This window comes from Manacus candei, unplaced genomic scaffold (genome assembly GCF_025592945.1).
Source record: "Manacus candei isolate 608988 ecotype Guabito, Panama unplaced genomic scaffold, ASM2559294v1 h1tg000223l, whole genome shotgun sequence".
Lineage (NCBI taxonomy): Eukaryota > Metazoa > Chordata > Aves > Passeriformes > Pipridae > Manacus > Manacus candei.
Window position 1 is genome coordinate 200,525 of NW_026138271.1, and position 25,104 is coordinate 225,628.

Genomic DNA, 25,104 nt, shown 5'->3' on the forward strand with positions numbered 1-25,104 from the left:
GTAAGGTCGTTCCACTTCCACCAGAACTGCCAACCTCACCCTGCTCTTGTGGGGCAGCAAATGTGAAAAGGCTGAGAAATTGCAACTGCTGAGAGAACCCAGAGAAACATCAGGTGTGACCAAACTGGAAACCTGATGGAACACCTGCAAAATGTCCAGACTCATCTGCCAGAGGAGCAGATTCCCAGCTGACAACACCAAAGAATTCAGCTTTCTCTCTTCCAAATGCTGACTGGATACATTACTGTTTTAGGAGGGAAACCCCAAGTCCTTGAGGGGCTCGAGTCTTCTGATCTATTTCTGGGCAATTCTACTTCTATTTCCAAGAAATTCTATCTCTATTTCTGTGCAAGGTTGAACCAGTGAGCAGAAACACAAAACTCTCACAGCAAAGCAGAGAAATGACCATGTGAACTGAGGAGCACAAAGCTGTGACTGATTAACAGCGTCACTTCTCCACTCAGGGCAGCTCTGAGCTGTGTGTTCTCATCTTTGCTCACAAAAGCTCTGTCAAGTCATGGGGTACTAGACAGTGAGAACTGATTAAATTTGGGACTTCCAAGCTCATTGGCCATTTTTCTCAAAGCTGCAGCTTGGCCAGGAGGTACCAGCAGGTAACAAGAATGGACTCTGAATACCATAGATGCATCACCAGAGAGGTGCATAGGGAGGCACGGTAAAGCCAGAGCAGCTGGGGTAATGGAGCAGTTCTCTGTGGAGAGGGAATGTCCAGAGCTGCCCATGGCACTGACAACAGGACAGAGATCCAGAGCTGCCCATGGCACTGACAACAGGACAGAGATCCAGAGCTCCCATGGCACTGACAGTGGGACAGAGATCCAGAGCTCCCATGGCACTGACAGTGGGACAGAGATCCAGAGCTCCCATGGCACTGACAACAGGACAGAGATCCAGAGCTGCCCATGGCACTGACAACAGGACAGAGATCCAGAGCTGCCCACAGCACTGACAATGAGACTGAGATCCAGAGCTCCCATGGCACTGACAATGGGACAGAGATCCAGAGCTGCCCATGGCACTGACAATGGGACAGAGATCCAGAGCTCCCATGGCACTGACAGTGGGACAGAGATCCAGAGCTCCCATGGCACTGACAGTGGGACAGAGATCCAGAGCTCCCATGGCACTGACAGTGGGACAGAGATCCAGAGCTGCCCACAGCACTGACAACGAGACTGAGATCCAGAGCTCCCATGGCACTGACAACAGGACAGAGATCCAGAGCTCCCATGGCACTGACAGTGGGACAGAGATAACCTGTGGCACCTTCCTCAGGGCTCATGGGCTCAGCAGAGTCACTGTCACAAACAGATTTTGCTACACAAAAAATCTCTCACCACTTTCTCCATTTCTTCTCTCTCCCACTGAGTTGCTTCTCTCACCATTTCCATCTCCTAGGAGAGAGCAGAGTTAGAGCCACCTCAACCAGTGCTCTCTCCACACCTGGAGCACCTGGAACCTCACGAAGGCACCACAGTCCCATCCTAGTGCATTCCTGATCCATGTGCTGGGACCTGCTGACCCCATGCCATGTCCAGTGCCTGTTACGTTGCAGATTCCACGCACCAAGGGAGACTAACTAGAGATTTCCAAAAACTGTTTCCACTCTCCCAGTTCAGCCAGAACACCCACCTTCTGCAGGATCTCCAGTTCCTCAGGGCTCAAATCCCGGTCAATGGAGGAGATGCTCTCTAGGCTGTTCTTGCGCCCAATGCCAGCAGCAAAAGGGTTTGCGATGATTCCTGGGGACATCTGCAAATCAAAAGGCAAATCTCACCTGGTGGAAGTCCACAGAGTGCCATTCCAAAATTTCCCTATCCTGGGCTCCCAGATATGAAGTACCAGGACAATTCCTGATTGTCAGAACCAGAACTCTTTCACAATTTGAAACCTCATTCCATAGAATCCCAGACTGGTTTGGGTTGGAAGGGACCTTAAGAACACCCAGTTCTACCCTTGTCATTTCAGCTGACAAGTGCTTGAGGATCCTGAGGTCTAAGAAAGATGAATTTAAATGGACCCAGGGGCAGGAAGGGGATGAGGTGAGTGGGGATTGGGTTCGTGTTCTCCTGAAGAATACAAAAGCTGACTAGCTAAGCCTTGAAAACAGAAATCTGAGAGGGCACAGGATTGCTCCAGGGAAGTGTAACCCTGGAGAAAGGCAAGTGGGGAAAGGCAAACAACAATAAAGAGCCAGACAACTGACTGTAAAGGAAATATTGGCCAAAAAATGGGCACAAATAGCCTGGAGAAAGTGAGCTTGAAAACTTCATTTCAGTGCAGTGCTAGCACGGGACAATTCTGGAACCAGCAGGAACGAGACAGTCCTGAGGGACCACTGCTTTTCTGGACTGGCAACCACCTCCAGTTCATATCACAGGTCAGACTGAAATCTGGGACCTCAAAAAACATCTACAGCAAAAGGTTGGGAAAACCCAGCATTCTGTGAAGAAAGAGGAAGGATCCATGTGGGGGGATCCTGGTCACTCCAGCCCTCACCTCGATGGCAGCTGCAGCCTTGGGGTCGAAGCCGTCACACACCAGCACGAGGAGCGCGTCGCCCACCCCTCGCAGGATCTGCACCGCTTCCGTGTGCGTCATTCCCAGCAGGCTCTGGTGGTTCACCTCCAGGATCCGCATCCCCACCTTCAGGCGGCCATCCCGGGCCGCGGCCCCGGAGGAGCTCACCTGGAACAAAGCGGGGAGTCACGGTGTCACTGGAGAGGTGACAGAGGGGATCAGAGAGCACGGGGACCAGCGGGAGGACAGAGCGAGAGGGGACAGCACACACAGGGAACAGTGAGCCAGGGAAAGCATCTGCAAGTACTGCTGTAGACTGATGGAGAGAGCAGGGGAGGAAGAACCTGTACAGGCTGGTAGAAGAAACAGGTGTGGAAGAATCTCTTATGGGAGATAAAAGAATGTGAATTTGAAATGTGTTGTCCCAAGGAAACAAACTGCTTTGGCTTTGCCAGTGAAGTGGGTGAGAAGGAAAAGGTCTCAAATCATGATGGATCTCAGAAAGGGAAATCATTGTTTGGTGGGAGAGAGACACAATGGAAATGCAAATGAAGACAAACTAAGGAGGAAGTAGGCAGGGATCAGACATGCAAAGAGGAGGAAGAAGAAAAGCATCACTTTTGTATCTCTGTTAGTGGAAATACACAGGGAAAATCAGAGGCAGGAACTCCACTCTGGATAGGACAGATAAGAGAGGCTGAGGGGAGTAACACAGCTGAAGGGAGAGCAGAGCCGTTCAGGGCTTTGGTTCTCTGCAGGTTAAAACAACCAGTATTGCGAAAAAAGGGGAGGGAGGTGAACTAACCCTGTACTGTGGCTAAACTGTGACCCTTCCAATCCCCAAATGCTGCAATGCTGTGAGAGAGAAAACCAAACCCAATCCTTAAAAACAACCATCAGTTACAATAATCCCAGGTTTGCTTTTCCTGCTATTGCAAATGTCTCAGGTGAAAGTGCAACTGTCGCTCTAACAGAGGGAATTTAAATGCACTCTTTTAACTTTAGAACCCAGATAAAGCAGTTACAGCCATGTAATGAAAAATGCTGCATGTTCCCTTGCCTTGAGTGCAGCCTCAATTATCAGGGCTGACTGGCTATTATGGAGTGTCCCCAGCCAGGAGGATGATTTACATCAGTCGCTACCCCACAAGACCAGCTAAAGAGGGAACCAGTGACACCAAGGTGAACCAGAATCTTTGAACCACAAAGGAGACCCAGAGTCTCCTTTGCCAGCAGCAAGACCCACTTATTAAAATGGCACCACTTATTACTGTGCTCCACTGCCAGCAGGGAAGAAGAGGTAATAAAAACTTTTTGGAAAGGGTTGGGAGGAGCATAAGCTGATGCACAGTTCAACAAGAAAACACATGTTATTTCTGGGGGAAAAGTGATATGAGAAATAAGTGTGACACAAGCAGTCACAAAGGGAACAAAGTTGCACACAGGGTGCGTGGCACAGGAGGAAAGGGGAGTAATTCCTGATGCTTCCCAAGGAAGGAGGGAAGAGCTCATGAGTCGGGGGGGGCAGGAAGACACAGGCATGTGGGAAGCAACAGGAATGTGGGGAAAAGGAAGGATGTGTGCGTTCACGTTACAGAAAAAACGTAAGAGAGGAAACACAAGGCAAAGTAAAGGCAAACAGGAAATGGAAGAAGAAACGGTGTAGCTGTTGTAGAGGAGGAAATATGAAAGGACAGGGATTTGCCTCCTTAGGTGGAGGAAGAGTGTCTAGAACTGCTGCACCAGTGAAAGCAGGCAGAGCACACCCAACAGATGCCCCAGGGATCACCCTTCTCCCTGTGGTACCTTGGAAATGAAGATGCCTTCATCGGTGGGATCAAACGGGTTGCCAGCATGGCCCTTGGCTCCACCCCGGATGCTGATGCCCAGCTTCTCTCCTGGAGCCTTTTCAATGCATATTTCCTGGAAACACAGAAAAGTGTTCTTGTTTCTGGGACAAGATCGTGCTGGGATAGCTGGGGGAACACTCCTCGGAGTGGCCATATTCTGAATGCCCTGAAGAGGGCCTGAATTAATCCTGTCCCTCACTTGGCAGTTTGGTCCCTTTGGTGAGGCTCTGCCCACTTCTGTTCCCTGCTCAGGTGTGGTCTTCAAAAATCTGGTCATTCTCTGATGACAGTCACCACGGGTACGGCAAGAGACCCTCACCACTCCCCCACTGGAAATACGCTTACAAGAGACTGGATCCTTCCAAAGGAGAAGGAAATTCCAACCAGGAGTCTGGTTGTGTCCTAGTCCCAGACCTCCAGCCAGGTTAGCAACGGCCTCCAGAGGTGCCCCAGTGTGATTGCCCCCAGTGCTGTCTCTCAGAACCCACCTGCATGCCAGGCGGAGGCGGGTCCCTCCGGACCAGCATGGTGAGCTCCTGGGCGTTGGAGAGCAGCGCGTTCACCGCTTCCTGGTGGGTGGCGTGGCGCAGGTCGATGCCGTTCACCTCCAGGATCCTGTCCCCGACGCGGAGCCCGCTGCGCGACGCCAGCCCCCGGGGAATGACCTGCAGAGAACCATCGGCACAACTGGAGAAGGGAATTCCACCTTTCCTTGGAGATATGACTGTGTCCCTGGGCGTCCTCCCACACCCTCCAGGCCTGTTTTGACTCCTCTCTCTGCAGCCAAAGTTCCCCAAGAGGTGACCAATCTGTGAACACTGGCAAAGAATGAAGTGGGATTTGCTTTGAACTGTCATTCCGTATGTTATTCTCAGATTCCCAATTTTACCTGAACCAAACCTGTTCCAGCTTTGCCATTTTTTTGTCCATGACTGTAACCAAGACTGACAGCACCAGTACAACTCCAGCCCTCACCCAGTGCTCTCCTCTCACCCAGGGGATCCTGAGAGCTACAGAGGGACTAACCATGGCACCAAACCTCTGTTTCTGGTAAAACAAAGGAGTCAGCAAGGAAAGCTGACATCTGTGAGCACGTGGGCAAGCAGGGATGGTGGGAAAAAGTTAGTTTGGCTTTGGGAAGAGCAAATCCTGCTCCACTGACCTGCTGAAGTGCTGCAAGAGGAACAATGGGCACGTGAAGGAAGGGATCTGGCAGGCATCACTTCTCGAATTCCAAATAGCCCTTACCAGGGTCTGAACCTTGACTCCCAGCCACAGGTGTTAGAGGAGACAGATTCAGCATCTCCATGGGACAAGAGATGCTGGGAAGCAGAAGGGGTTGGGCAGGGATGTCCTCTCCAGCATTCCTAATCCAAGGAGCATGGATGTGCAGGACTGTGAGGGAATGGCTTACAGCCAGTGACTGGCCTGTGTGCTGTCCCTAAATGGCATCAGCTGATGTCACCACTGGAACAGGAACTGGGGTCGAAGGGCATTGGCCTGAGTGCAGCAGAGCAGTTCTGGTGTCCCTCCACTCACACACTCATCCCACCAGTGACTGACTTTCTGCAATGCCAGCATTTTCCCACGACTCACTAAAGCCAAGAGGAGCTCAGTAATTTCAGAAGCTAACTGGGATCCCTCCAAAGAGTTTGGTAGAGATTACACAGGTTTGAGGCTTTTATGTGCCCTGAGGTGGCTCCAGCAGCAGCAACACATCCAGGTACAACCCTTCACACATCCCCCTCCCATCCCTTTATTTCATAAATCCGTCCCATACTTCTGGACTTGCATCAAAACCTTTCACCTTAACCCCAATAATCCAACAGCTCAGGGCTGGGCGGCTCTCCTGGGTCTCTACCTTGGAGATGAAGACCCCTGGCTCATGAATCCCAAAGGGATGGCTGGAATGGTCACTGCCTCCGACGATGCTGAGGCCCAGGGGACCACCCGCTTTCACCAGATGAATCTCCTTGAGGGAACAAGAAAAAGAGTCAAAGGGAATGAGGGACAGCACATACAGACCTCAAACATTAAAAAACATGGAATCAGGGGTGTTTTGACAGGTGAACACCCACAAGACAAGTTTCCCCATGTGGGACAGTGCAGCCTGGAGAAGGGCTGGAAGGGGCTCCAAGAGAGTTGGAGAGGGACTTTGGACAAGGACCTGGAGTGACAGGACAAGGGGGAATGGCTTTACACAAACAGAAGGCAGGGTAAGATGGGATACTGGGGAGAAATCCTTCCCTATAAGGGTGGGGAGGCCCTGGCACAGGTTGCCCAGAGAAGCTGTGGCTGCCCCATCCCTGTGGAAGTGTCCAAGGCCAGGTTGGACGGGGCTTGGAGCAACCTGGGCTAGTGGAAGGTGTCCCTGCCCATAGCAAGGGGTGCAAATGGATGGGCTTTCAGGTCCCTTGCACCCCAAGCTTTTCTATGATGACTTCTCCACGCCCCGAGAACCCAGCAGGCCAACCCCCATCCCAACACCACTTTTCAAACGAAACCCACTCGGGATTGCACTGCCCCGTATCCCCAGGCCCAGCTCACCTCGATGGGGTACTGATCCTCCAGCCCTCTGGAGAGGTGGTTCCTCTGCGGCGCGGGCGTCTCCTCGGGCGGGCTGTCCCCGGGGCCGGGGGGCGGCGGGGGGGAGTGCATGCGCACGCGGGGCACGCCGGGCGAGGCTCCCTCGCCGGGCTGCTCCGAGCCCTCTCTCTCTACCAGCAGCACGATGGTGGGGGAGGCCGCGGTAAGCAGCGCTACGGCCTGATCATGCCTGGCTTCTGTCATGTCTACCCCATTGATCTAGAACAACCCGCAAACTCCGTGTCAGACCATCGCCCGGCACTTCCCGGCCAAGCCCCCGAGGGACCCCATCCTGCTGGAACACGGCCCTGGCTCAAAGGCCTGTGCCCCTAAGCACCCTCTAACTCACCCTGCTCCCTCCTACCTGGCACGGGGACAGAGGTGCCTGCTCATCCCTGCCGGATCCCAATCCCCTTCCTAGACAGCTTTCCTGCCCCTTTCCCACCTTCCCTATGCACACAGTGCCCTGCAGCACCACTGATGCTCCAGGGACCCCGCAGGCCACGTGTGATGCTCCACCTCCTGCACCCCCACAAACCCAGCTGGGCCTGGGCTTTGCTGCAGCTCACCCAGGAGAACACCCAACACTCCCTGGCCTTCCATTCCAGCTTCCCACTGGGACAAGAGGCTGCAGTAAAGGAATGGGGCCAAACACCTCAACATGGGAGAAGCCAAAACAGCGATTTTCAGCCACGATGCCACAAAACATCGATGTGGTGGGACACCTGCTGCACTGTCACCGGGCCACCTGACCTTATCGGCCACCCAAAGCCCAGACACAGGCTCTGAAGGCTGACTGGGCCTGTCACTGGTCACCCAGCCACTGGTGGCCACCTGTGCTGGGCAAGGTCATGGCAGCCTGGGGGAGATGATAGCTCTAAGGCACAAAAAGTGACCCCAGGTACAGAGAGACCAGGAAGCACTGAGAGCCTTTCCTACAAAATTAAAACAGCTTCCCATGAAACTCAAAGGACCAGAGGGATGCAACTGTTCTCCACAAATGTATAAGAGGCAGAAAACCAAGAGCCAAGCTGGAAGAACGCTGCCCAAAGGACAAAACTTGCCAGGAGAAAGTTGAAGCTGAAAATTAAAAGGTTTCTAGTCATTAGGTTCTGGAAAAGCTTTCCAAAATGAACGAGGACATGAAACCAGCAGCTGCCAAGATGGGGTTTGATTAGCTCATGAAATAACGTGACTGTAATAGCCACAGCAACTGGGCTTTGTAGCCCAATTCCTCACAGCCTGATTCCAAATATCGTTACTCCCCAGCTCCTTCCCAGAGAGCAGTTCCTGCACTGAGCTGACACACACGGTCTGACAGGGTTTTGTCCAGAACCCCAAAGACACTCCCAGCACTCACCCAACAGGCCCTGTCCCACCCACAGCCACAGGTGCTGCTCCCACTGTGACAGGGAAGGAGAACCACAAGCAGTCCTGTGCTGTGCTGGAAAATCTGAGCCCCAAGTGTCACCTCTGCTGAGGGGACTGTCCTCATGGGACACCTCTGGCACCAACCAGAAGATGTGAAGGCAGCAGCTGGCACACGCTCGTGGGAAGAGGAAGGATGAAAAGGACCTGGGTGGTGGCTGCTGAGCACAGGAGACAAGGCAGCAAGCAGGAAAGGTAATAAACTAACCATAAAGGTGCACAGACCTTAATGGAATGCAAGTAGCAGAGACAGGGCTTGAACACTCCTGGATGGACCATCGAAGGAATCACCCACGTTAGAGAAGTGTAACCAAACCTGGCAACCCATCCAGAGAGGTAGTGGAGATTATGAAAGGTTATCTCAGCACAGCTCTTGTGGAAAGGGCCAACTGGCTGCAGGAAGTTTTAAGGTGGGTTGTGGGAACGTGCATCACTTATTATGGAATGTTTTCCAAAAGGGAAAGGGGACTGGTCCAGGATGAAAGAGGAGGAACTAGCACAGGGAAATGCTGAGGGTGGAGAACAAGAGGTTGCTGGTCGGTGCTGCTGTGGCCAAGCCCTGGGCCTGCTCACCACATCTGCTCTGCCCTCTCCCCACATTCTGTATTTACTGTGCCAGTTCATGCTGTTCTGGGTACGTGTGTGAGAGCTACTGGTAAAATTCAAGCTGGACTAGCCAGCAAGCAGGAATCCAAAAGGTGGTGAGAGCCAAGAGCTGGTCCAGAAGCTGGATGAAAGGCTCAGGGTCTGACCAAAGAGCCCCAAAGACCTCAATGCTTAGGCTGCAGGCTGGAGACCTACAGACATGAGCATTTCCCTGAGAGAGGCAGGGAATGTGTGCCCATTCCACCAGCAAACCCGATGAGTGGGCAGGCAGGACCTGGGGGAAGCTGGCTGTTGTTCCTGCCCCGTGAGGACTCCCTGTGCTCAGCTGTGCACCTCTAAGGGCACTGCCCCCCTTCCTGCTTGGGTGAATCTGGGGCCAGCTGTGTCTGCAGTGTGTTCCACCTTTGGAATCTGCACTTACCCCTGCTGATGGCTGGACCTGGGAGCAGGGAAAGTGGCAGCCATGTGCCCAGAAGAGTGGGAAGGGAGGATCCCTTGGGTCCTCAAATGGTTAACAAAGGTGACACACAGGAGAGACTCAGCCTTTGGGTTCTATTACCAGATCAAGGCCCAACAAAATCACTGAACTGGAACAAGATGATCTTTAAGATCCCTTCCAACCCAAGCCTTGCTCTGACTCTGTGACTCTACAGTGATACTCCACAGACAGACCTGCTCCAGCATCACCCACTCTTGATTTCTCACATCCCCTCTGCTATTTTCCTGTCCCTGACATGATGAGAGTGGTCAAAGGGGGTCAGACCAGAAGGGCTCAGCGGTACCTCCCTAGAACAGGGATCAGGGCACAGGACTCCCAGAGTCAGAGGTGTATTGTGTGACAGCCCTTGATGCACTTCACCCAGTAATTCTGCATTACCTGGCAATGCTGGAGCCCTCCCAGCCTTTAGGCAGCTCATTTTCCATGGCTTTTATCTAGCTAGAAAGCAAGGTCAGCCATGCAGCGCAGCTTTCTGAGTGTCCAAGAGGAAGGGACAGCATCTCTGTCCTCTCCCTGCTCCACACACTTCTCTGTGTGCCAGGAAATTATATTATTCTGACAAATCTCTCAGGGATCAAACTGCCTCATCAGGACTCCACATGTCACCTACCACTGTCCTAAATCTCCCCAGAATCAGTTTTCTTTAATCTACTCCCAGTCCCATCTAAAAACACCAGGTGTCCCTAGTGACTGCTCCCAATTCTGCACCTTCCCTGCTAGATTCCCAACCCACAACTCCAACTCTCTGACATTGCCCCCAGCAGCCCCATGTCTTCCCCCACCAAAAGGACTCCCAAGAGACATGGGAACACGGGGAAGTTGGGGAGTGTGTGTCACTCACTGGGGAATTTTGGGGGGTGTTAACTTGGAGAGGAGACCTAGGCTGGGCTCTTCATCCATGTGCTCAAAGCTCCCTTAGGAAAGTCAAAGGAGCAACTCTGGTCCTTCCCCTGCAGAAGGGTCCAGGAGGGTTTAGAGCACAGGGGAAGAGCAGGATGCTGTGCTGTATTTGTTTTCCTAAGAAAACAAGAATCCTTGACAAAGTGAGAGCTGAGGCCGTGCCCAGGAGACCACGGCTTTGGAAACAGGCCCTGCCTGTGGGACCCACGAGCCCAGTACCTAGCGAGGGCCCTCCCCTTCCCCATGCAGGCACAGGGAACACACCAGCCTGCACCCACCCCCCAGGAATCACCGCAGCCTGGAGCCTTTCCAACAAAAATGGGCAACCACTGCTTCAAAAGGGGGCGGAAAGCAGGCTCGGAAGTTGCAGGAATAGTCCGGTGAGTGTTCTCCTGGAAAGCAGTAACCTGCTCCTGCACTAATCAGAGCTGAGCACAGGACCTGAACTGCAGCTGGTGCTCAGCACCAAACCTGTATGGCCACATTCACCTGGTACAGGTACCGAGGGGACCCCACGGGGGTGTTGGGACTAATGACAGCAAGGCCTCAGCCACATCAAAATCCAGCACAGGCCTCAAGCCTTCTAAGCCCTGAGCCCACACAACCTGCTTGGAATTCTCTGCAGGCTATTACTAGGGAATTAGATCTGCTTTTCCTACAAAGCTGCCCACGGATATAAATAGAGTTGGTGAAGGGGGGTGGAGACAGGTTTGACTTTTGACTCTGAGATTTTCTCTCTTCTTGCCACAGATAGAGAAAAACCAACCCCAAATGCTGGGCCTAAGTCCTGCCTCTGTACCAGGGAGCATTAAAACACGAACAAACCCAAAATAATTTAGCCTATGTGGCACCGATCAGGATCAGGGCTTCATTTTAAGAGGAGTGGGGAGCTCTAGCAGGAAGGGAGTGATGCTGTACCAGTTGAAGTCTCCTGCCAAGACACTAATGTGGGACCTGGGCCTGAGTTCCACTGAAATGTGCCCAAGCAAATACAACACAGCCCCAGCCCAGGGATAGAGCAGACAGAAGCCAGCACTGACGAGGCTGTATCAGTGTTTACTCACGCCAGCGCTGTGGTAACACGTGCTCTTACCACAGCAGCTGGGCCAGAAACCCACCACCAGCACCAGGATGCAGGAGCTTTCCCTCGGAGGCAGCATGCGAGCGTGGGAAGAGGGTCGGGAGGCTCAGGAGAGGCTCCCTGGAGGAGGGGAGCGAGGGACAGTAGGCAGAGACACGAGGTTAGAGCAGCGAGACCCGCAGGGACAGGATGAGAAACGGGCCAGAGCTGCGAGAGAAGCAGGGAAGCACCGAGCTACCCCTGCCCTGCTCCACAGCACCCTCGGGCAGAGGCCTCTGCTCCCGCTCACGGGTCACACTGACCCCACTGTGCCCGAAAAGGCTCTATCCCTTCTACTTGCCAAGGCAGAGCCCCCTCAGGCTGTCCCCCAAGCTCTGGAGGGACACAAGGCTGGGCAGTGCTGCCATGTCACCTCTCTCCATGCCATCCCTGGGGGAAGCACTCACACAGACTTTGGGGAAAGGGGAGGTGTAACTGCACCCACCAACTGTCATGGACCAGGTAAAACCACCCACATTAAATGCTCCCCCAAAAGGCTCAGGAGCTGAAAAAAGGCCCCCCAAAATCCAGCTTCAGTGCCAGAGAAGCAGCTCCTGCATGAGAGAGGGCACGGAGCTGAGTCAGCCCCTTCCCTGCACACCCACTCACCGAGATGACCCGGTCTCCGATGTGCAGGATTCCGTCCCGGTGGGCTGCACCGCCCTCTGCGATCCGGGAGATGAAGATCCCCTGCAGCACAGTCAGGAGGGTCAGAGCAGCCTGGGCTTCCTCTTCACCTGGGCCTGGTTCTCCAGACCCATTACTGGGTGCCAGGCAGGTCCCAGCCCTCTCCCCTCCACAGACCCTTTCCCTGCCCTGGTGCTTCCCGTTTGTTCTCCACTCCACACAAACTCTGCTCCCAGAGCCACTGTCAGCAAAGCCTTCCCGTGGCCCAGAGCCTGGAATATGTGCCAAGAGGGCAGCAGCAGGATTAGATGTCACTGGCAGAGATCGGAAGCCCCAGCCCCCCTCCTTCTATAAAAAAAGAGGGAGAGGGACTTTGGACAAGGGCCTGGAGTGACAGAACAAGAGGGAATGGCTTCACACTGCCAGAGGGCAGGGTTAGATGGGATATTGGGAAGATATTCCTCCCTATGAGGATAGCGAGGTCCTGGCACAGGTTGCCCAGAGAAGCTGCTCCACTCCTGGAAGTGTCCAAGGCCAGGTTGGATGGGGCTCAGAGCAAGCTGAGATAGTGGATGGTGTCCCCACCCATGGCAGGGAGGCGAACGAGGTGACCTTTTAGGTCCCTTCCCACCCAATCCATTCTGGGATTCCATGATTCCCTGACTTCCCTGGCTCTCAGAGTCCAACTGGCCCACCAGCCCAGGGCCAATGCTGCATAGCCAGGGGTGAGGAAGACTCAGGGATGCCAGGGGATCAGGACTGACCGTGTCCCCAGCCCGGTAGGGAGTGGAGCCCTTGCCGCCGGCGATGCTGAAGCCCAGGCCCTTCTCGTTGCGCATGAGGCAGGTGGAGTATCTCTCGGTGGCAGGGGCTCCCTCGGGGCGCTCGGGGAAGCGCAGCCCCCCGCGCCGCTCCCGGGGGCTGTAGTCATCCTCGGGGCGCAGCGGGGTGACGGTGATGGCGTTCTCCGGCTCCACCATCCGCTCCCGCAGCACCGTCATGGACACGGAGCTTCCCGAGCCTCGCAGCGCTTCCACGGCCACGTGATGCTCGGCGCAGTGCAGGGACACGCCGTTCACCTGGGCACAGAGCAGGGACAGCCCTCGCCTCACACACAGCTCCAGCCTCAGCCCTGCAGAGCTGGGCTGGCACCCTGTTCCCACAGGTGTGCCCGCACCTCCAAGGAGCTTCCCTACACTCCCACAGCACCTGCTGCCCGTCCAAGGCCAGGGCAGCCCAGTAAAATCCCTTTCAGAGGAATGCTCCCCTCACAGGGAGCTCCGACTTCTCTACACCTGTATGAACCCTGCAGGCAACAAGCTCCTAGAAAAACACACCCACCCAGGACCATCTCCACCAATAAAACTCAGCACAACTCAGGTCGACACAACGTCTTGTTCGCCTTCCTCACACCCTGCTCACACCCCAAAACACGCAGAGCTGTCAATGTGACAGTCCCTCGGTGTGGGAAAGGCCATGGAGCAGATCTGGAGTGTGGCACGTACAGGGGAACCAGAGGATCAGGCCCAGCCAGCCCGGGGTTGTGATAGGTAGGTTCTGCCTGACCAACCTGATCTCCTTCTATGACCAGGTGACCCACTCAGTGGGTGAGGGGAAGGCTGTGGATGTGTCTGTCTGGACTTTGGCAAAGCTTTTGATGCCGTGTCCCACAGCATTCTCCTGAGAAACTGGCTGCTCAGGTGGGCAAGAAAACCAATGACATCTGGCCTGTACCAGCCACGGTGTGACCACAGGCCCAGGACAGTTCTTGTCCCCCTGTGCTGGCACTGCCAAGGCATCTCCAACCCTGGGGTCAGATTGGGGCCCCTCACAAAAAGGACACTGAGGGGCTGGAGCGTGTCCAGGAAAGAGAACAGAGCTGGGGCAGGGACTGGAGCACCAGGAACAGTTGAGGGAGCTGGGGGAGCTCAGCCTGGAGAAAAGGAGGCTCGGGGGGCCTTAGAGCCCCTTCCAGTACTTAATGGGGCTCCAAGAGAGGTGGACATGGATCTTTGGGCATGGGCCTGGCACGACAGATGATGGGGGAATGGCTTCCCACTGAAAGAGGGCAGGGTTAGGTGGGATATTAGGAAGGAATTCTTCCCTGTGAGGGTGGTGAGGCACTGGAATAAGTTACCCAGAGAAGCTGCCTATGGCCACCCTATCCCTGGAAGTGTCCAAGGCCAGGTTGGGCATGGCTTGGAGCAACCTGGTCTAGTGGAAGGTTTCCCTAGGCATGGCAGGGGGTGGAACTGGGTGGGTTTTAAGGTCCCTTCCCACCCAAACCATTCCATGATTCCACGATTCTATGAAGACAGACATGGCTCCCTGAGTAAGAAGTTATTCTACAGGGTCTACTTTTGCCCCTCCCAGGTGTGCAGAGCTCAGCCCACTGGAGATATGTTTTTTCCCACCTGCATCACACAACACTTCAGAGCTGGAAATGCAGGAGTTGTTCTGTCCTTATAAAGCAGTAGAAAATTCACGGTAACATTAATTAATCAAGTATGAGCCAGAGGAATTCGGTTTTACTCTTGCACAGCTCCTGATGCTTAATTTGGCCTAAAACATGTGTGATGCACATCTTCTCCCTCCACTCCAAGTCATCTAGAACCATTTGCTTTGTCACAGGAGCCAGGCCCTTACCTCCAGAAGCTTGTCCCCAACCCGGACCCCTGCGCGAGCCGCAGGACCCTCTTCGGACACCCGGGAAATAAAGATGCCCTGGAAACAAAACCACCTGTTAGAGGTCGAGCCCATTCCTCAACCCTCTGGAGTGCAGAGACCCCTCCAACCCCTCAGCTCCAGGGAGAGGGTCAGTCCCTGGCCAGTCCTGGCATGTCCCCCCCTGACGTGGGGGCATGGCAGTCACATCACCCCCTTCAGGAGCTGGGAAAAGGGGACAGAAACCCACTGCAGGGCCACCCCCAGGTGACACAGGAGATAGAACTTCCCCCCAGGTGACACAGAGGACAGAGACACTATGGCAGGGCTACCCCTAGGTGACACAGGAGAACAGGGAATGACATGTTAACCCTTTTCCAGCGGGACCAGAACACGACACAGCTGATACCACTAGGTGTGGAACAACCCTGTACTCTTTCCCTGTGAGTCCCACGCCTCAGGACACAGGTGGGAAGGAACCTGCTGCTCCCACGGCCGCTCCAGGTCGGACCAACCAGTCCCACCAGCTTCCTGCTGTGGGGGGATCCAGGGCTGCTCCCACCTGGCCCCGACACATACGGACACCCAACCTCCAGCTACAGAGAACCGGTCCCCGAAAGCAGGTGCCTCACCAGTGACACAGCTCAGGTCTTACCTCATCGTCCCCCTTATAGGGGGTGGAGCCCTTGCCCCCCGCGATGCTGATGCCCAGCCCCCCCGTCTGCCGCACGATGGTCAGTGTCAGCTGCAAGCAGAAGGGACAGTGGTTACGGGTCAGTGCGGAGCAGGGAGTGGCCACAACACCTCCAAGAGCAAGGGACGACCTTTAAAATGATAAATAATAACCCCGAGTGGTCTGCTTGCACATTGGGTCAGCCATGGAACCTGTGCGTGAGCCGTGGCACCTCTGGGTGAGCCGTGGCACCTCTGGGTGAGCTGTGGCACCTCTGGGTGAGCTGTGGCACCTCTGGGTGAGCCGTGGCACCTCTGGGTGAGTTGTGGCACCTCTGGGTGAGCCGTGGCACCTCTGGGTGAGTTGTGGCACCTCTGAGTGAGCCGTGGCACCTCTGGGTGAGCCGTGGCACCTCTGAGTGAGCCGTGGCACCCGTGTCTCAGAGGCACCACTGTCACAACACATGAAACACACAAATCCCTTGCTGTGGCTGAGTCCTGACCCAACAGTCAGTTTGCCCACAGTGGACACATCGGAAGGACATTCCACCACAGAGCAAACTGGGCAGCCTTGGGCTGGGACTGGATCACAGAACCAGCTGGCTCACATCACAGCCCGGCTCTACCACAGGGCTCCCTTTAGGTGTAATTCCATGTGCCACTGGGGGATTCCAGGTCACCCCGGTGTAGTGTGCAATGCCAAGGAGGGCACTTCGTCCAGAATACTCTGAATGGATACTTGGCTTTGCTGTATTGATGGAAATCAACACATGACTCCAAAAAACCCATCTGCTCTGTCCAGCGGGCTCCTTCCTCTGCTCTCCTCTGCCCCGCTGCTCAGGGTCGCAGCTGAGCAATCCAGAAGTCTCTTCTCCTTCCTGCCTCCCACCTCTACATACCCAATTATGTGCATTGCCAATAGCTGGTCAAACTTGACCTGAAGCTGCTTCTATTCAGGACACCAGCATGAACCATTCACATTGCCATAGTCATGAGAAGGAAGACAGGGAGCATGTGGTAGGATACAGGAAAAGGAACAGGACAGACAGGACTCTCTCAGGGTCAAGGACCAAGGAGCTGGTGAGGTAAGAGACAGAAACATGCACAGACTCCTGGTGAGAATCAAATTTGCTGTCCTCCAGATGTCACCTCTCTGGAAACAAGGCCCAGGATGGAGAGCAGCTGCTGCAGAGGAGTCGAGTGTCAGTGTCAGCTTCACGTGGCCACAGCGTGGGCAGCAAAGGGAGCAGGAGACTTGCCTTCCTTAACCCCTCCCTTCCAACCCCCCCTCACCTCTACAATGATAGAAGCAAAAGCCTGAGGAGCTTCACATTCTGCTGTGTTTAAACCAAAAACCAAACCAAAAACCCACTGAAGGAAGCAAGAACCAAACTGAGGTGTGCCCTGCCAGTTCCTCTGGCACCCAGTCAACAGCACAGCAGAATGCTCTGGGATCTTCCTATGGAAATCCTCAATTCCACACCCACTGCCAGTCTGTCATCTCCAGTGCAAGACCCAGAGACTGGGTGAATACTGGAAGACAAGGATTATCAAGGTGACACATAAATGGGGTAGTGACGAGACAGCACTGCGTGTCCTCGACAGCCCAACTCAAACCAGCTCCAGACCAGACAAACGCTTCTTACGTGACAAAGCCTTCCAGGAACTAATGACAAAATCCACATTTTTCCTTCCAGACTCACTGGATTTCAGAAATGCTCTAGAGACTCACATTTGTGTTGTTCAAGGAGCACTCAGAAAACGCCCTCAGGTACATGGTGGGATTTTGGGATTGTCCTGTGCAGGGCCAGGAGCTGGACCTGATGACCCTGGTGGTAAGGAGATTCTGTGATTCTGTATTTAACACAAAAACTTCTACAGACGATGGAAAACCAGGTCTCCAGGCAAGAATTACAGAATAGTCTAATAGCAGGATCCTGGTATTTCCCAGGAAGACAGCTGATGGTTCTCCTTAGTGCCTGAATCCATGGGACAGGATCATGACTTCTGATGAGGACTGAGGACTGTACAACGTCACTGGTCACAGAAAGTCACTTCCAGTTGCACAGGAAGCTGACTGTGTAAACTGCCTGAAAGATAAACTGCAAACTCCCTGATTTCACACATTCAGGAAACCAGACCAAAAACATGGGGAAACCTGTCAGAAAAGCCAACTGGCCCGAGGGGGAAGAACCTTCTGTCCATCTGTGTATACTGAAAAGCAAAACACCAAGCAGGAACCAGACTTGTTAAAGACACTGAGACAACAGTAGCTTTAATTGGCTTCAAGTGGATGTAAATATATTTAGGTTGGAAAGAAGATTTCAAACTCCCCAGGCAAACCAGTTTTACCATAGAACCAGTGTGGTGAGGAACCGAACCGGTGGATATTTGTCTGAACTATGCAAAGAGTAACTGATGTGAATGTGAACCTGAGCAGGAAGGTCTTGGATCCAGCAGCCTATAATGGCCCTTCACATTACAGGCCAGTCTGCTTCTTGCACTGAACCCAGAAGTTATTTGTTCTCCAAAGCTCCTCTGTCCTAAGGCTGCTCCAGACCTGCCTGGACTGCCACGATATTGGACTGACCCTGGAGCCACAACACAGAGCTACCCCCCAACAGGGACAGCTCAGCTCCCTCTCTGCCATCGCTCTTTCCTGGGCATTTTCCTCCTTGTGTATTTTTCCCCCAGAGCTAGGGATCCACCCACAGCCCATCTCAGATGTAACAACTGATCTGTGCTGCTCCCCACCAAAACCTGCTGCAGAAAGGACAAACCTTCATGAAGTGGGCAGCAAACCCTGAGTTCCTTGTTCCCCCAGGCAGACAAGGTCCAGCCCTTCATGGGAAAATGCTGCTGTGAGAGAAGTGGGCAAATTGCAAAAGCTGCCACGACAGCCTCGAGCCACCGTCCCTCGCTGAGCTCCCACTGGGAACCCATTCACCAAGGGCACCAAACATGATCCAGGAAGCATTTCCACCTCCTCCCCTCAGTCCTGCCTGTGTCTCTCCAAGGACACATCAAGCAAGGACTGGGGCCACCTCAACCCAGTTTGCATCCAGTTTTTAGTACAGCTGTCCTTTAACACGGAATCATGGAATGGTTTGTGTGGGAAGGGACCAAAAACCAAACCACCTAGTCCCACCCTCTGCCATGGGCAGGGATGCCTTCCACCAGACCAGGTTGCTCCAAGCCTCGCCCAACCTGCCCTCAAATGCTTCCAGAGATGGGGTAGCCCCAGCTTCTCTGTGAATGGATTCACTTGATCCTGCAAGATTTCCCACCTTTCAGGGAATAACTGTATACACCGCTCTGGAGGCACCAGAAGTGCTGCACACCTGGACAGACTCACTTTCCAGTAGCAGCCAGGGACACCTGGGCATTGCCCAACAGACCTGGGACAGTCCAAATTCACTGCTGTGCAACTGCCTGCTGGGGACTCCTGTGATTTGTCAGAGGCACAGCAGACACATCCCATCCCCGAGACAAAGCTTGGAGCTGTTGTAATTCAGAGCTGCTGAAAGACTTCCTCCACATGCACTCGTGGGTTCAAGGGCTAGAGAAGACAGCAAGTTTCTGCCAAGCAGGGCATTGATTTGTAACTCACTGTACAGGGGATGCACATAACTGGGGTCACTGTTGAGCCCCTCGTGACAAGAAAGACACTGAGGGGCTGGAGCGTGTCCAGGGAAGGGAACGGAGCTGGGGAAGGGCTGGAGCACCAGGAGCAGCTGAGGGAGCTCAGGGGGCTCAGCCTGGAGAAAAGGAGGCTCAGGGGGGACCTTCTGGCTCTGCAAGTCCCTGACAGGAGGGGGGAGCCAAGTGGGGGTCAGGCTCTGCTCCCAGGGAACAAGGGCCAGGACTAGAGGAAGTGGTCTCAAGTTGCACCTGGGGAGGTTTAGGTCTGATATCAGGAAAATTCCTTCCCAGAAAGGCCTGTCCCAGCCTGGCACAGGCTGCCCAGGGTAGTGATGGAGTCCCCATTGCTGGAAGTGTTCAAAAAACATGGGGATGTGGCACTTGGGGACATGGTTTAGTGGTGAACATGGTAGTAGTGCTGGGTTGATGGTTGGACTTGATGATCTTAATGGTCTTTTCCAACCTTAATGATTCCATGACTTAAGTGTCCAATCCCTGCATTTACAGCCCCTGAAACTTTAAATGAGACTGTGACAGTGACACAGGAAACTGCAATAAACACTTTGGATTTGTGTAGGGACAGACACGTGATGATGGACACGTATCACAATGAAGGTGAGGGATCCCACTGAAACAGCAGCTGAAGAATCCACTTATAATATCATCAATAACCTTTTCAAAATTCAAAAGGACTGGACAACTTGTGCCCATGAGTCCAAACAACTGCCTGAGATCTCTGAGAGGTTTATAGAGCATTTCCAAAATTCTGGTCTCTTGCTACCCCAAGACAGTACTTACATTGTGCTGAGGGACTGAGAGACTCCAGATGCCTGTAACCATCAGCTCCTCATCCAGCGACCATTCCAGAGGAGTAACTGAGGAACAAGTGTGGCTCTTACCAGGCACAGAAATAGCTCTCATGAAAATCAGATCCCTCAAAGCCCAGATTATTTTATTCTGACAAGACTCTAGACTTGGCTGACGAAGTGAAGACTCACTAAGCAGACTTGTGTGAAACATGGAAGCTGTGATCCAAGACCTGGCACTGGCACTGCCTGATGCTGGTTCAGGTGTGTATTGCACAAGCCAGGAACCACGTAAGAGTCATCAGGGAAGAATCATCTGGGTTCTGCTGAGATGCATCAGGCCTGATCTTACTTCAAATCAGACAGAATTGAAATAGTTCTGTATGAGAGGAGGTGGGGAGGGGGGGCAGGCCCTTTTTATCTTTTTATTCCATTAATAATTTTATAGAAGATGATTGTTCCATGTTTGTAACCACAAAGGAATTAGGGACATTCAATGGAATTCAACAGGATATCTAACGCAAAAAATACTTTTTAACATAAAGTTCTAGTAAATTACATAATTTATTGCCACTAAATTCTGTGGAACTGCAATGCATAAAAGGGATGGGAGAAATCAGATAACTTCATGGATGGCAGTTCCACGGTGCCTCATACATTGGCATGAACAGAAATCCTGATCCACAGATTGCCAGGAGCTGGACACCCACCAGGAAATGATCCTTGTGTCCTGCTGAGGTCTGTGCCCCCCCAAGCCCCAGAGAAAGCCCTTCCTCCTCCATCACTTTACACTGACAGCACATTCAGTCAGTGTAACATAAGGTGTCACTTCACAACGGACACATCAGAGCCCCAAGGTTCAGGTTGGCCATCAGAAGAACTTCTCCCTGGAAAGGGTGGCTGGCAGCAGAAGGGGCTCCCCAGGGAGGTGGAGTCACTGTCCCTGGAGTTCGAGAAATGCCTGGATGTGGCACTCAGTGCTCTGGTCTAGTGACAAAGTGGGGATTGGCCAGAGCTTGGATTCGATGGTCTTGGAGGTCTTTTCCAACCCAAATGATTCTGGGATTCTGATCACCTCGGGTGCACACAGCTGGGACACAGAGGAGCAGGAGCTGGAGGCACTGACTCACCAGGAAAGATGAGAAGAGCTAAATCTGTCTGGCTTCGGTCAGTGACAGCTCATGGGGACAAGGGGACAGGCCAAAAATATCGGTGAGCAAAGGGGAGGTGGGGCATTGCTGTGTGACTGTTGAGAGATAAATTAACCTGGACAGTGGAAAAGGAGTGCAAAGGGAAGAGTTGCCCTGGCAGCGGAGCGGCCGCTGGACACGGGCTGGAGGTTTCCTGACTCTGATGTTATTCCTTTCTCCATTCCAATGGGTTTAGTTCCCAAGGGAACAGGTACTTGGAGGGCAGAGATGGTGGGCACTCAGCAGAGTCAAGCACTTCACTGTCTTCCCACTGAACACCTCCACAAGACCAGTAAAAACCAGAGAGCCCCAAAAAGAGACCTTTGACAGCAGCACCGGGAGCAGACAGGACAGGGGACCTGCCACAGCCCCACTGGTGACAGAGTACCAGGAGCAGATGGGACAGGGGACCTGCCACAGCCCCACTGGTGACAGAGCACCAGGAGCAGATGGGACAGGGGACCTGCCACAGCCCCACTGGTGACAGAGCACCAGGAGCAGACAGGACAGGGGACCTGCCACAGCCCCACTGGTGACAGAGCACCAGGAGCAGATGGGACAGGGGACCTGCCACAGCCCCACTGGTGACAGAACACCAGGAGCAGACAGGACAGGGGACCTGCCACAGCCCCACTGGTGACAGCAGCACTGGGTGAACAGACAGGACAGGGGACCTGCCACAGCCCCACTGGTGACAGCAGCACTGGGAACAGACAGGACAGGGGACCTGCCACAGCCCCACTGGTGACAGAGCACCAGGAGCAGACAGGACAGGGGACCTGCCACAGCCCCACTGGTGACAGCAGCACTGGGAACAGACAGGACAGGGGACCTGCCACAGCCCCACTGGTGACAGAGCACCAGGAGCAGATGGGACAGGGGACCTGCCACACTCAGGGCTCTGCTCTGCTTCTGCACATTCCTCCCCAGGGAGACTCCAGGATAGTGACTACATTTCCCAAAGGGAGGAGGAAGAAAGGATGCCTTTTAAAAACATGAACTGTGGTGATACTCAAAGCACAAATAACACCCGAGGCAAGGTTCCCACAGACAATCTCGATACGGATCTCTATGGCCATGGTTAGCAGCTATCAGGGAGAGGAGTCGTGTTAGATACAAATATTTACATCTATACGTGTGTCTATAGAAAGATATTTCACCTTGACATAAGAAAGAAATGTTTGCAGTGAGAACAATCCTCCTCTGGGACAAACTCCCCAAGGAGGTGCCGAGTCCTGTCCCTGGAGAGTTTCCAGATGCAATGGTCTGGGGTGCTGATACCCTCACCAAGGCTCCTTCCCCACAAAACCTTGGGCCTTTCGAGGTCCCCTGAGCCCAGGCTGCTTTACAATTCAGGATTAGTTATTTCACTAATGAACTCCAGAACTAGGGATTTAGGAAGCTGGTACTTCCTCCTGTCACCATGGGCAACCAGCTTTGCCATGGGCACAGAGGAGGGGATCCTGCAAGAATCTGGGCTGGCCAGACTGTGGAATGCAGCAGGACAGGGTCCTTTGGAAATGAAAACACTCAACTGCTTAAAGTGAAGCAAAATGAGCATTGGCCAAAGCCACTGAGCCTCAAACTGTTCCAGAACTGGAAACAGGACAAAAACCTACACCCGGATTCAGCTGGAATGGGTGACACTGGGAACACGTTCTACTTCCTTTCTTTAGCATCTTATTGATTCTTTTTGTGTGGTGAAATCCTTGGAGCAGTCATTCATTTTGCACCATTCCACTACAAAATTCCACTGGAGACTCCTCTCAGCCCAGCCACTTCAGAAGGTTCTAAATTTTGGCCATCATTTAACATATAATTACAAGACTGCAAAGACTGGGGACTTTACAACTCTCCTCTGCTAAGGGCAGGTCACACCAGATGAGAGTGTTTGTCCAAGGAACAGTGGGATATAGGGAAAACTCTTGCACTAAACCTGGCATCATTCACTTTAAAGCACACGAGAGACATCTCTTAAGTACACCTTGTCTGGAGGCCAAACCTCCCCAAGGACCCTGAGGGGCACAGGAACAAAGGCTAAGGGTATAACAAAGGCACAAATAAAGGTGGATAAAGACAACTCCCATCCAGGAATGGGAACTGCCACATTTGAAATGGAGAAACAACTATGTTTTTAGTGTACTAAAATCTGAATAAACTCTGTGATATTGTCCATAGTCACCAAACCTGAGTTCAAGTAGATCAGGTGAAAGAAAAGGCAGCCAGAAAGGCAGGGAATGGAAATCCTTCTTACCAAAGAATACCAGAACTGGGTTCTCTAAATCCAGCAAAAGGAAGGCTGGAAGGAGTCAGGCTGATGTCCATAAAATTACACTGAGGACAAGCAATGGGTCAGCCAGCAGGGAAGAGACTGGACAAGAAAAAGTACAATGAAAACAACGAACTAACAAATGACAGTTCCAACTGAAAGTAAGTTTTCTAATTATTCCAGAAGTAAAAATCTGGAAAGGTTTGGGTTTCTCCCCAGAGGAGAAACCTGTGTGTGTGTGTGCACGTCTTGTAACAGGAGGAAACAATCTGTATTTCATAAAAAGTTTGACTGACTTATGAAACAGTTTGTAGTGTCTGACTGCCAGTGGTGGCAGAAGACTTGACCTCAAGACTTCTTCCAAATCCTCTGTGTTATGTTCATTGAGAATTCAGCCTTGCTGCTCCTGAGTTGAGCACAGCCCTTTTTTGGCTAAATTGTATCTTCCAGAAATGCCAACCTATCCCAGTCAGGCCTCATTCTATCTAGTGCCTGGATCCAAGCTGGGGATTGTTTTCCACCACAAAGTCTGGGAACTGTCTGGGAGTTCCCCTTCTCCTCCACTGACAGTTCTGAACACACAGCTGCAAACGGGGACCATTTTAAGGCACATTAAGTGCTTCAGCCCTGGCAACTTCTACAGTAGCTATTTTAATGTCTGAATTTTGTACATAATCCTGGTTCCAGGCAGCAAAGCCCCATGTCTGTTATACTGGGCATTTGTCTGGTTCAGAAGGGATAATCAGATTCGCCGTGGAGTGTTTTGTTTGCACATGGAATTTTCTCTCTGCCAGTCACTCCTCTGCTGCTTTCTGCTCCTTCTCTCTGCGAAAGCCAACAAGATTATTGTGTGACAGAGCAGAATCAGATGACTCTGGCCCACTCTTGGAGCAGGGAAAGGAAACTCTGCAGGTAGTTCTGCATTTGTGTAAGAAATCATTCCACAGGTTTGCTCCTTGGTCCTTAGGGAAGCTCTGGATCAGACAGAATTCACAGCTGAGACAGTGACCGATGATGAACAAGCAGCAATCATACAAGTCATTAATCTCTATCATTTTGAGGGGCACTTGTGTCCAAACTGTGCCTTATCATGGCCAAACTTGAAACTGTACTTTCACAGGAAGAGATCACGATCCCACCTCCAAACCAGAGGGTCACAGAGCAAGGAAGGTGTCAGAACACTGTCCCAGAGAAGCTGTGACTGCCCCATCCCTGGAAGTGCTCAAGGACAGGTTGAACAGGGCTTGGAGCAACCTGGTCTAGGGGAAGGTGTCCCTGCCCATGGCAGGGGGTGGGACTGGGGGACCTTTAAAAGGTCCCTTCCAATCCAAACCATTCTGTGATTCCATAGAGAACACAAAAGGCCCTTTTGCACTTCAGTAGGCAAAAACATTCCAAAGGCAAGAAATTAAAAGCCAGACTAATTAAAACAGAAAATATGGCACATTTTTTCTTAGTCAACGGGAACTTTGGTCATTTTAAAAATTGATAGAAACGTGAGTGTTGTGTCTTTTTCAAACGTCAAAAGGACTCTGCTCTATCATACTCCAGTCAAGCCAGGTGAGCAAACACAGGTGACATGACCTCTCCTGCATTACACGAGAAGTTTACTAATCTTTTCTGGGTTTAAAATTTATGGGTCGCATTGGGGGAAAATCAAATTTGCTACAAAATAATTCCGAGCCTGACAACACCCCGATGAAG

The 25,104-nt window shown here is 52.7% G+C and overlaps 1 protein-coding gene across 27 annotated transcripts in view; it reads right to left on the reverse strand.

Moving 5' to 3' along the window:
• The window catches only part of SCRIB (scribble planar cell polarity protein), a 102,278-nt gene that overhangs the window by 38,251 nt on the left and 38,923 nt on the right, over positions 1-25,104 (reverse strand). For 21 of the 27 annotated variants that reach the window (XM_051774733.1, XM_051774730.1, XM_051774750.1 and 18 more), the window contains exons 17-27: positions 15,477-15,566; positions 14,804-14,881; positions 12,922-13,236; positions 12,140-12,220; positions 6,939-7,196; positions 6,253-6,363; positions 4,880-5,056; positions 4,348-4,464; positions 2,521-2,709; positions 1,654-1,773; positions 1,359-1,415 (exon numbers count right to left, since the gene is read on the reverse strand). In XM_051774733.1, the coding sequence (XP_051630693.1) occupies positions 1,359-1,415; positions 1,654-1,773; positions 2,521-2,709; positions 4,348-4,464; positions 4,880-5,056; positions 6,253-6,363; positions 6,939-7,196; positions 12,140-12,220; positions 12,922-13,236; positions 14,804-14,881; positions 15,477-15,566 (1,593 nt within the window). The remainder of the gene's footprint in view (positions 1-1,358; positions 1,416-1,653; positions 1,774-2,520; positions 2,710-4,347; positions 4,465-4,879; positions 5,057-6,252; positions 6,364-6,938; positions 7,197-12,139; positions 12,221-12,921; positions 13,237-14,803; positions 14,882-15,476; positions 15,567-25,104) is intronic. The other 6 variants (XM_051774726.1, XM_051774725.1, XM_051774747.1 and 3 more) reach the window with 1 other exon arrangement.